Here is a 12,197-nt window from a genome sequence, read left to right on the forward strand (position 1 = left end):
AGACATATATAGATATGATTAAATCATATAAAGAAAAATCCCTGATCTTCTGTCTTTTAATGCCAGAGGGTGAGATGCCTCTGTCTTGTTTCGGGGAAGGGGCTCCCGGAGACAGATAGTAATATGTGCAAAATTATTTCTGGAAAATACATATATATGATCTATGAAGTTTTTTTAAAGACAATTATAATTAATTTAGAAAAAAATGAATTTTTATAGCTAACTTAAATACTTCTGTTTTTAGCTAATTACATATGGCTCTGATAGAGCTGAAGCATTGCAAAGAATGGAAGAGGCTCTGGACAATTATGTAATTCGAGGTAACTACGGAAATTTGAGTTCCTAGTGTGGTAGGCTGGCATCTATTTCAAGAAAACAGCTTGAAAATGTAGTAATTAGCAAATTGAGTAAAGTTCCTGCTTATTAAGTGCAAATGAAACCAGGAAAAGCTTGTGTTAATTAATCTGAGAAGATACATCAAACCTAAAGAGACTTCATTTTTTCCTGAAGCATTTTAGTTGAAAGTAATTAGTTAAATAATTTAATTTAATTACTTTCAAAAACTGATAAAAGCTCTTGAAAACTCATGCTGGATCCTGCATTTATCCTGTATTTGTCCTGTGAAATTCAAAGGCAAGTATATTGTAAGAAGTAATCACTCTTAGTACTTTCATATATTTACGGTGTTCTTACAGTACCCAGGTTCAGCCAGTTGGGAAGAGGACAAAATGGGGCATTTGACATGGGGCCCAGCAGTTCAAAAGGTCCCTGGGTCTCCAGGCTGCCACTATCACATGAGCAGCAGCAGCTGGATCTTGTGTCCTTTTAAATTGCTTCCTGAGTGCTGTGCAGTGTACTCACAATGGCTTTCAGGGCTGTTTGGGGGTTGAGGGAGTCCAGTATGTCGCTTTGGGAGTCACCAAGGCACGGTCTCTTCTGGGAGTGCAGAGCTGCTCCCACCTTGCACAGGGGCACAACAGGTCTGCCAGCCCCCCATATGCTTTTTCATTTTAAAGGATGTTGTTAGCACTGGGGGGAATATCAAATCAGACACATTTGGACAATATTTAGAACTCCCCTAGATGATGATGATGGCGAACATCTATTTCAGCTTTCTTCCTGGACCCAGCTCTTTGTGGAACATGGATGATAGATCTTGACTCTTCCTCTCTAAGATCTGGAGAAGGTCTTTGTTTTTCCTCTGAGTTCAATGGTGAATACATGAAGAAGCACTGTCTTGGGGAAAATTTTGTGCACTTTCCAACCTGTGAAGGTCCCTGGGTGGGGCATTGTGTCTGTGTGAGAAGAGCCATCAGGATGATGGCTTAGGTTACCTCCTTGGCGGTGTGGCTGAGAAGGAGTTCTTCAGTCCCCTTCCAATTTGGAGTCTAGGGATGGAGAAGTAATAGTTAGAGGTTTTCTGGTTTTTTGTTTCGTCTCTCCTGGTGCCTCCAGAGGACAGCACCAAGGAGATGTAAGGTCTGGGGCTGGAGGTACTATACAGATCATCTTTCAACCACATAGCAGAGAAAGTTGACTTTAAGGCACTTAACTCGATTTTACATTGTGATTGTCTTCACTGCAAATACCATTAGGTCGATTTTATGGGGTGCTAAGGTCAACTTTCTCACCCCACCCCCCCAAGCGTCTTCCCGCATGCTAACAAGGCGCTGAATATGTATTTCAACACTTCATTAGTAAACTTCGAAATGGCCATTTGCATGCCATTTCGAAGTTTTGGGCTAGTGTAGACGTAGCCCTAATGGTCTGCTTGCCATGTTTTGGAGATGTGAGTGCAATGGCCCCCCTAGAGTGTTCTTCACATCTCTATGGTAATGACCCACAGATTTCTCTCTCTCTCTACTTCAAACCTGGCTCCTTCAGCCAGATACACTACCACTACTGTACCACTTTTCCATTGTATTTTCTTTCCTTGAGAATAATAGGAAGTCTTTCCCTAGTTGCATGGATCCTGTTAAGTTTATTTTCACTGAGGGAAGAGAAGCTAATCACTAGAAATGAACGCCCTCTGTCTTTCTCTTCTTCTTTTGAGTCATGCTAACCACTAGACACCAGTGGCCTCTGAGATCCCATACTTCTTCTTCGAGTGTCCCCGTGGGTGCTCCACCATAGGTGACGGCTTGGCCAGCGCCGCAGATCGGATCTTCCAAGCAGTTTCTGCTGGACCGCGCATGCGCCGGCGCGCGCTGCTCCCTGGCGCGCTCCTGGCCATGTGCGCGATCCGGTCCCCGCCAGTTCCTCTCAACCGCCGTCGGCTGCAGACGGAATCCGACTAGGCTAAAGCCACATAGCGTATTCAATGACTTTATTTGTTTTCTCTTTAAAGTTTTCAGTTATTTAGGCTACCATAAGTAGCCGGTTGTTATTTTGTAAAAAAAAACAAGCTACGGAGGGACAGCTCAAGCCAGTCCCAGTAACAAGCGCCGGAGGCCGGGAGCTAGGGCCATCAGCCCTCCTGCTGAGGCAGGCCATCGGACGGGGAAACAGCACAAAGAAGGTGCTAAGTACCCATAAACAAACTCAAAGACTCACCAACAATGTCCTCCTCAGGCTTTGAAAAATGTGAGTCCTGCCGAGAGGCGATGCCAGTGTCCGATGGGCACAGTCTATGCATAAGGTGCCTGGGGGAGTCCCATGTGGCACAAAAATGCGCCTTCTGTGCAAAATTAACAACCAGAGCACGGAGAGACAGGGAGATGAGGATTAAACTGCTGCTTCTTGACAAGGCCCTCCAGCCAGACGTGCCGGAGCGGCCGCAGCAGGAGGGACCCTCCGGGGCCCTTAGAAGAAAAGCTGCCTCCCTCACTCCATCAGCGCAAAAACGGAGGAAAGTTTCTCCAACCCGATCCCTGCCGGCAGCAACAGTGAGCGGGACAGGAGGAGCAAGCAGCCGCAGCAACAGCTGATCGGCGGCGGCACGGAGAGCCACGTGGAAGCGGCTCAGCCTCCGATAATCAGCCAGCCGCCCCGCACCGCAGGCAGGGCGGCGGCTAAGCAAGCGCCGGTACCGGCGGCACCGCAGGCAGCGGCACCGACCCCCGGGGAACCGGCGGTGCAGAGCGCGCAGGCACGTAGCCTGCAGGCGCAGAAGGACTCCGCACGTGCGGCACCGCCTTCGAGCGTGCCTAGCACGGTGCCGACGGGGCCGGGATCCCCCGCCCATCAGGGGGCGGAGTTACCTCCCTTAGGGAGGGGAAAGGCTGCACACAAGAGGAGGCACTGCAGCCCCTCTCCAGACAGGGCTGTGGAGCTCTTTTCTCACAGCCCTCCGCTCATGTTGCAGACTCCAACCAGAAGGCAGGGGTCCCCCCTAGCCTACCCGGAGCCCCCTTCTCCTTTCCTGCAATCAGCCTCCCCATGGCTGGCACCACCTTCACCCTTCCTGGGATTTGAAACGCTGGACTATTATGCAAAATCGCTCTCTCCAGTGTCTCGACGATCGCCCTCTCCCAGACACAGAGGGTACATGCAAAGGGAATGGTCAAGGTCACCTTCCCAGGAACAGTGCCTATACTGCCATGGTCGTCCCTACCACGCGGGGCATGGACACCATCGGCAATCTACCAGGGAAAGATCCCCACATGCTACCTCGTACCCCCGAGGGCAATCGCGATCGGGGACAGAGACTCAAGCATCCCAGGGGGGACTGGCCGTGGACCCACGAGATTTTCCCTCGCAAACCTCCAGCGAGAGGGCGCAACATCACCATCAAGAACCTGAAGGGTCCAAAGAAATGTACCCCAGCGGTTCCTCGTTTTCCTCCCTGGATGAGGTCACGGCCTTAGGGGACGTCCATCCTAAGGACAATCTCAAACAGTTTCAGGAGCTGTTTAAGAGGGTAGCTTTCACGCAAGGCATCCAGACAGCACAAGTGCAAGAGAAACATCATAAGCTCCTTAAAAATTTGAGCTCCCCGGCCTCCTCCAGAGTAGCAATACCGCTTGATGAAGCGATCTTGGAGTCTGCCACTACCATATGGCAGACCCCTGCAACTATTCCGCCTGTCCAAAAGAGAGCGGATAAGAAATACTTCGTGCCGGCGAAGGGCATGGAGTTCTTGTTTAGCCACCCCCAGCCAAACTCCTTGGTGGTGGAGTCCTCGCAACAAAGATTAAAAACATCTCAATTTAAAACAAGGGGAACGGACAGAGATGCCAAGAAGCTAGAGCTGTTCGGCAGAAAGGTCTACTCCTCCTCCACCTTAACGTTGCGAATGGCAAATTACGCAGCGCACTTGGCGAACCATAATTTCGACAACTATGCCAGATTAACTTCCCTCATGGACTCGCTTCCAGAGGACAAAAAGCCGGTCCTCAAGGCCATAGTGCAAGAGGGCTACGCGGCTGCGAGGATGGAAGTTCAGATTGCTTTGGACGTTGCGGACATGGCAGCACGTTCCACAGCAACTGCAGTGGTGATGCGACGGGAGTCCTGGCTCCAGACCTCGGGTATACCGAGAGATCTGCAGGCGAAGATAGTCGACCTTCCCTTCGACTTGCAGAAGCTGTTTGCTGAATCAACTGACTCGGTCCTTCATTCCAGTAAAGATTCAAGAGCCACACTCAGGACCCTGGGGATTTACACCCCTCCATACTCAAAGAAAAGGTACTACCCACAGCAAAGGCGGTACCAGTACCAGCAACAGCGCCCCCAGTATCACAGGGGTTACGAGCAAGGGCGGCATCAGCAGCACCAGCAGTACAGAACCCCCAGGCGACGCTCACAACAGGGCCGTCCGTCCTCGGGGCGGGGCCAAAGGCCACAAGTTTGACATACAGATCCAGGGCTGCGCCATCACCACCATTGCACAAGATCATCCGAAACGACTTTTTCACCATCGCCTCCGACCATTCTACGACCAGTGGCAAAGGATCACCACAGACAAATGGGTGCTGGAGATCATAGCCACGGGGTACGCCATCCCCTTCCAGTCGCTCCCGCCGCCGCGACCCCTGCCCAAGCCCCACCCCCAGGAGGCCTCCCATGTAGCCAGGCTCAGGCAGGAGGTGGCCCACCTCGAGTTCATAGGGGCGGTGGAAAAGGTGCCGGAGCAACTGCAAGGGAAAGGGTTCTACTCTCGGTATTTCCTGACGGAGAAAAAGACAGGAGGCTGGAGGCCCATCTTAGACCTTCGTGGCCTCAACAGGTATCTACGCAAGCAACGTTTTCGGATGATCACGATTGCCTCCATCCTTACAGCACTGGACGATGGAGACTGGTTCGCAGCCCTCGATCTACAAGACGCGTACTTCCACATAACCATCCATCCGGCTCACCGGCGTTTTCTCCGGTTCATGGTGGGCAACGAACACTTCCAATACAAGGTCCTACCGTTTGGCCTTTCCTCGGCCCCCAGAGTCTTCACCAAGACCTTGGCAGTGGTGTCAGCCTACCTGCACAGACAGGGGGTGTTTATTTTCCCGTATCTGGACGACTGCCTGCTCAAAGGGACCTCGAAAAGGGAGGTTCTCCGCATGATACGCGTCACAGCAAACACGTTCTCCTCACTTGGCCTGGTTATCAATCTGGCAAAATCAAAGATAGACCCCTCACAGGACATAGAGTTCATAGGGGCTCGCATAAACTCGGTCTCGGCGAGAGTATGCCTACCAGAGGCTCGCTTTCGAGCCATCGGTTCCCTCGTGCAGGTCATCACCTTCAGCTCTACAGTGCCGGTCTTGACGTGCTTGCAGCTGCTGGGCCACATGGCAGCGGCAACGTTTGTGGTACAGAACGCCAGGTTGCACATGCGCAGCATGCAACACTGGCTGGCAAGTGTATACAAGCCGGCAGTACACACCGTTCACAGGGTGGTGTCGCCCTCACCTGGGGTGCGCGAATCCCTGCAATGGTGGGTAAACCCCGGGAACTTGCTAACAGGGGTACCCTTCCATCAGCCGCAAATATCGGTTTTCCTCACTACGGATGCCTCCCTCATAGGGTGGGGAGCGCACATGGGCGAAGAGGTGGCTCAAGGACTGTGGTCACCCACGGAACAGTCTCTACATATCAATGTTCTAGAGCTCAGAGCAGTGTTCAACGCCTGCAAACACTTTCGAGACCGTATACAAGGCAAAGTCGTCGGGATCAGTACAGACAATACCTCCACCATGTTTTACATAAACAGGCAAGGAGGAGCTCGATCCCGTACCTTATGCGCGGAAGCAATCCGCCTATGGAACTGGTGCATCGCCCACGATATAATCCTGAGAGCCTCATACTTGCCGGGCGCGCACAACGTGAAGGCAGACCAGTTGAGCAGGCGTTTTGCGCTCACCCACGAGTGGCAGATCCGTCCCGATCTACTATGGCCGATTTTCCACGCATGGGGGTTTCCCCAAATAGATCTGTTTGCCACTCAGCACAACAAACAGTGCCCACGATTCTCCTCCAGAGCAGGGCTGGGCCGGGGGTCCCTGGGGGACACGTTCGCGATCCCGTGGGGGGGCCCCCTGCTTTACGCGTTTCCCCCCGCAGTGCTGATCCACAAGGTTCTGCAAAAAGCCAGGAGAGACAAGGCTCGGATGATCCTGATAGTCCCAATGTGGGATCGCCAACAATGGTTCCCCCTACTCCTGCGCATGTCGGACCGCCCACCGATGCCTCTTCCGGTGGCGCCGGATCTGCTCACGCAAGCCCAGGGGTCCATAGTGCATCCGCACCCCCAAAGCCTGCGACTGCAAGCGTGGCTAATCCATGGCTCAGCTCCCTAGAGAGCACATGCACAGTGGAAGTACAGCAAGTCCTAGAAAGTAGCAGGAGGACTTCCACTAGGAAAACCTACAAACAAAAATGGACTCGCTTCATGGCTTGGTGTTCTACCAAGCAGCTGGCCCCCCTTTCGGTGCCTATACCTACAATTCTAGAGTATTTACTGGACCTCAAGAGAGCAGGACTCTCGCTATCCTTGTTAAAGGTCCACCTTGCCGCCATCTTGGCGTTCAGACATGAGGATGGAGGGCACACGGTGTTCGCCCACCCTATGGTTACCAGGTTCCTCAAAGGGTTGGTAAACCTCTACCCCCCTCGGAAACCGATTCCACCCTCGTGGAGCTTGGACCTGGTGCTTACCACACTCATGGGACCACCGTTCGAGCCCTTGGCCACGGTTCCCCTTCGCCTCCTTACAATAAAGACGACCTTTCTTCTTGCAATTACGTCAGCTCGTCGGGTGAGCGAGCTTGCGGCAGTCATGGCAACGCCACCCTGCACTGTCTTTTCCAAGGAGGCGGTAACCATACGGCTGCATCCAGCCTTTGTTCCCAAAGTTTCTTCCGAGTTTCACATCAATGAACCTATTGTTCTACCCTCGTTTTATCCAAAGCCTCATAACTCCAGCGAAGAGGCGCGCCTACACCTCCTGGACGTGAGGAGGGCGCTAGCCTTCTACGTAGACAGGACCAAGTCCTTCCGGAAAACGGATAGACTCCTAGTCTCCCTCGCTCCCAAATCGAAAGGAGAAGGTCTCTCATCGGAGAGAATCTCAAAGCACATTGTCTCCTGCATAAAAATGTGCTACGAGCTCAAAAAGACTCCTTTGTCGGCCACTCCCAGGGCTCATTCCACCAGGGCGGTGGCAGCATCAACAGCCTTTTTCAAGGGCGTTGCATTGAAAGACATTTGCAGAGCAGCGACCTGGTCATCCTACGACACCTTCGCCAAACATTACGCCCTTCACAGGGTATTCCAAGAGGATACCCGTCTCTCTGCAGCGGTCCTCTCGGGGACCAGCTGCACATAATCCGATTACCCACCACCTATCTTGGGTTACTGCTGGGTAGTCACCTATGGTGGAGCACCCACGGGGACACTCGAAGAAGAAAGAGAAGTTACTCACCGTAGTAACGGTGGTTCTTCGAGATGTGTCCCCGTGGATGCTCCACTTCCCGCCCATCCTCCCCGCTTCGGATCTCTGTTAGTGTTTTGCAGGGGCACCCGAGGCGGTTGGTCGAGGAACTAGCGGGGACCGGATCGCGCACATGGCCAGGAGCGCGCCAGGGAGCGGCGCGCGCCGGCGCATGCGCGGTCCGGCAGAAACTGCTTGGAAGATCCGATCTGCGGCGCCGGCCAAGCCGTCACCTATGGTGGAGCACCCACGGGGACACATCTCGAAGAACCACCGTTACTACGGTGAGTAACTTCTCTTTCTCCCTCCTTCCTTGAGAATAATATGAAGTCTTTCACTGGTTGCATAGATCCAACTTTGTTCCATTTGGGTATCATGGACTTCAGCTTCTGAAGTCCACGTGTTGGGTGTATTTTCACTGGGGAGGACAGACTGCTGAAAAATGGGCATGTTCTTCACTTCTGTGTAGTGACAGCTCATAAATTTCTCTCTCTAGTTCAAACCTGGCTTCTTCAGACTGCTCCCCCCTTCATTTGTATTTAATGTCAGTTTGGAGTCTTGAAAAAACTTTTGTAAAAGCTACCTGTTTCCATAAAGATGGTTTTCTGTTTAAAAAACAACAACGTTGCCTCTTTCTGTAATGTGGGTAGCTGAAACAATTTCTGTCATTGGGAAAAGAGACTGCTTGAAAATGGCTCCCTGTTTTCAATAGCAGGGGAATGAAGGCAATGAACTGGGAAGATGACATCACACAACCACTAGCAATGGGGTGAAGGAACTGTGGAATAGGTGCCCACAATGCACTGCTGCAACAGTTGAACTTTGGCGATTTAGTGGGGATGCACTAAGTTGACTTTGTGAGCAGGTGTGGGCACTCAACTATTAAAATCTACTATTAGAAAGCTGACTTTAATAATTTTGACTTTATTTTGTCATGTAGATGTAGCCTTAGAGAAATGGGAATACTTGGCTTATCACACAGATCAGTGATTCTTATCCTGGGGTGCACACACCCCTGGGGTTGCGAGATGCCCTTTCTGGGGGTGCAAGACATGCCAGAATTTTTTAGAAAATAAATCATCAAAATCACAAATTAAGCACAGGCACATAAGTACAACTACTTTGTTTAATCAAATCTATGTATTTATTAACATTATACTTTTTTAATGATTACTGTAATATGAAAACAAAAAAATTATTTTTAAGTTTTTAAGCTATTTTAGTGAAATTATCTCACTACAAAGTACAGCGTATCGCCCTGTTGTGGGGTATTTCTTGACGCATGCGCAGATGATGATGTGGCAGTGCCGCGGCTTTGTTTGAATTCGTTCTGCTGCTAACTGTTAACGCGTAAGTTACAGTTACTTCCACAGCAAAACTCTGCAACATCTCTGGGTAGTACTTGCGTATTTTTTATGCCTACTGTTCTATTATTGTAGTGAGAAATATGCATTTAAAAGTGTATAGGCCCCCCATTTCCATTTTTGATAAGGGGTGCAAGAACGTATTTTGAGAGCTGAAGAGGTGCATTCTGCAGTAAAAGTTAAGAACCACTGACATAGATAGGGTTAGGTATATGCTTGTGGACTCCAAGCTTGTGTTTAAGGCTTTTGGCAGCTCATTAAGGGATTGGGAAATGTATTAACGCACTAAAAAAGTAATTGATTGACTGAAAAACATAAACCGCATTTACATGGCAAATTTAGAGCCATACTGTGCTACTGAATTGGAAGCAGAGTTTCCTGGAACAATTGATATAATAATGTATTTATTATTTGATACATTTATTATCATGTTAGAACAAGCTTGAAAATAGTGAAAATTGGGTAACCGCCTTGACAGATTTTAAATGGCTTTTATTAAGAAACACAGAGAATAGCAATATTGCAATTTTAAATGTTTGTGTTTGGATATTTTGTTGTTTTCCTTGCTATAATGGCTAATTAATATAATAGGTTTATCTACAATCCATGTTCTCCCATGGCTTTATTCTGCAGTAGTTGTTATACATTCTTATTCTTACTTGTGTCCCCATTGTGGGAAGGAAATAGAATTAGTTAGTTTTGCTATTGCATGGCTTTCAAGGCTATTGGATATTCTGACAGTGTTTGGAGGTTTTGTGTATGTCGTAGTTAGGCTAATGTAGCATATGCATCTGGAGAAACTTGGGGCACGTCTACATAGTACTGCAGTGTGTTCTCTAGGGGTATGATTTAGAGTGCTGTAACGTGTTGTATTCTAAGTTCCTATGCCGATCCTCCTGGTGTGAACTAATGCAGTCCTGTTTCAAACAAAATTATGTTAATGTGTGCCATGCTTTTTTCGAATCATAGAACACTAGAACTAGAAGATACCTCAAGAGGTCAAGCACCATCTAGACCATCCTTGATAGGTGTTTGTCTAACCTGCTCTTAAATATTTCCAGTGATGGAGATTCTGCAACTTCCCTAGGTACTTTATTCCAGTGTTTAATCACCCTGACAGTTAGGAAGTTTTTCCTAATATCCAATCGAAACCTTCCTTGCTATGGTTTAAGCCCATTGCTCCTTGTCCTATACTCAGAGGCCAAGGAGAACAATTTTGCTCCCTCTTCCTTGTAACCCTCTTTGAGGTACTTGAAAACCGCTAGCATGTCCCCTCTAAGACTTCTATTTTCTAAGTTAAACATGCCTAGTTTTTTCAGTTGTCCCTCATAGCTCATGTTCTCTAGATGTTTAATCATTCTTGTTGCTCTTCTCTGGATCTTTTCCAGTTTCTCCACATCTTTCTTGAAATGTGGTGTCCAGAACTGGACACAATACTCCAGTTGAGGCCTAATAAGTGCTCAGTAGAAGAATGACTTCACATGTCTTGCTGTCAACACTCCTGTTAATGCATTCCAGAATCATATTTGTTTTTTTTGCAACAGCATCACATTGTTAACTCATATTTAGTTTGTGGTCCACTATGACCCCTAAATCCCTTTCCACAGTACTGCTTCCTGGACAGTCGCTTCCCATTCTGTATGTATGAAGCTGATTGTTCCTTTCTAAGTGGAGTACTTTGCATTTCTCCTTTTAAAACTTCATCCTTTTAGATTATGACCAAAGCAACTTCGAAGTCCCCTTACTCCCCACTACTTCCTGAGGAATAAGGGGAGTTTGAAGTTGCCCGGGCACTTTGAAGTACCGGTGGGTGCGCCGTGGCTAGATGCGTGCCGGTACTTCTAAGTTGAAAACTTTGAAGTTGCCGCAGGGGAGAATTTGCTTAATGAAGTGCTGCCTATGCATGGCAGCACTTCAGTAGTAAACTCCCAACACCCTAATTACCATCCTTCCTTCGAAGGAAGGTGGTAGTGTAGAGAAGCCCAGAGACTCACCAGGTTATCAGAACCAAGATAGGCTTGTTCATGGAACTGGGTTTTGTGGATCAATGCCTAGAAATCACCCCTGACTTCAGTGCAGTGCCTGGAATTCATAAAAGTCATCCTCCAGCACATTACCAGCTAGAGCACTTCTACGCCCACATGGGTTCCTTTCTTTGACCACACTCTCACGTGTGCTGTGCAAAATAGTCTCCAAAATATCAGTCAGATATATCAGCTCTGGGGGCACACAGCAGCTGGCGGAGCAGTGTTGCCACATGCTTGGCTTTCCCTGTGGTGTTTGCAGATGTGGGTCAGTTCAATTAACAGACCAAACAGAGACAGGTTGTGCAAACCTGTCACTGCCTGTTGTATAAAGTCTCTGCACACCCCAGTACAATGCAGATGTAAGTCCTTTAATTTTCTGTAAGCTTTGCAACAGTCACTGCTTGTATAACCCTTAATTTTTGTAACAGTAGCTTTATTATTGATTTAGCTTTATTCTATATATTTATATTTTGTTCCATAAGTTTGTTTTGTACCAGCTACTAGGTCTGTTTTAAGTATTATAAGTTAGTAAGCAATTGTTTACAGATGCCATTATTCTGCGGGGCAATCTTTGTTGTTCATTTGTAGGGGAGCTTTCTTTCTTTGAAGCGAGCTTTCCTTTGTGTGAGTGAGGAAGGTGTGAATTTGGGTATGCAATGGAATGAGTCACTGAAGCCAGCCTGTCTGGAATAGCCAGCTGCCAGCAGCACCTTGATAATAGGAGCTGAGCCCTGCAAAAGAGCCCACCCAAGAAAGAGAGAGAGCCTCAATCAAGAGAAGATCCAAGTCCCATCTGCTGTTAGCAAATGACTTATTACAGTGTCCTGTGTCAGTGGTGATGACTCATCCTAGGGCAGTGGGACAGGACAATCGATATTGGAATGAAACATATAAAAAGATGGGTGCAAAGCTATAGGAGTGTGTGTTTTTTTTTTTTTT

At 48.6% G+C, this 12,197-nt stretch overlaps 1 protein-coding gene across 3 annotated transcripts in view; it reads left to right on the forward strand.

The window, feature by feature from the left end:
* The window catches only part of PCCA (propionyl-CoA carboxylase subunit alpha), a 469,473-nt gene that overhangs the window by 238,985 nt on the left and 218,291 nt on the right, over positions 1-12,197 (forward strand). For all 3 annotated transcript variants that reach the window (XM_074989641.1, XM_074989649.1, XM_074989656.1), the window contains one exon: positions 245-320. In XM_074989641.1, coding sequence (XP_074845742.1) covers positions 245-320 — 76 coding nt within the window. The remainder of the gene's footprint in view (positions 1-244; positions 321-12,197) is intronic.

The sequence above is a fragment of the Carettochelys insculpta genome, chromosome 1 (assembly GCF_033958435.1).
Source record: "Carettochelys insculpta isolate YL-2023 chromosome 1, ASM3395843v1, whole genome shotgun sequence".
NCBI lineage: Eukaryota > Metazoa > Chordata > Testudines > Carettochelyidae > Carettochelys > Carettochelys insculpta.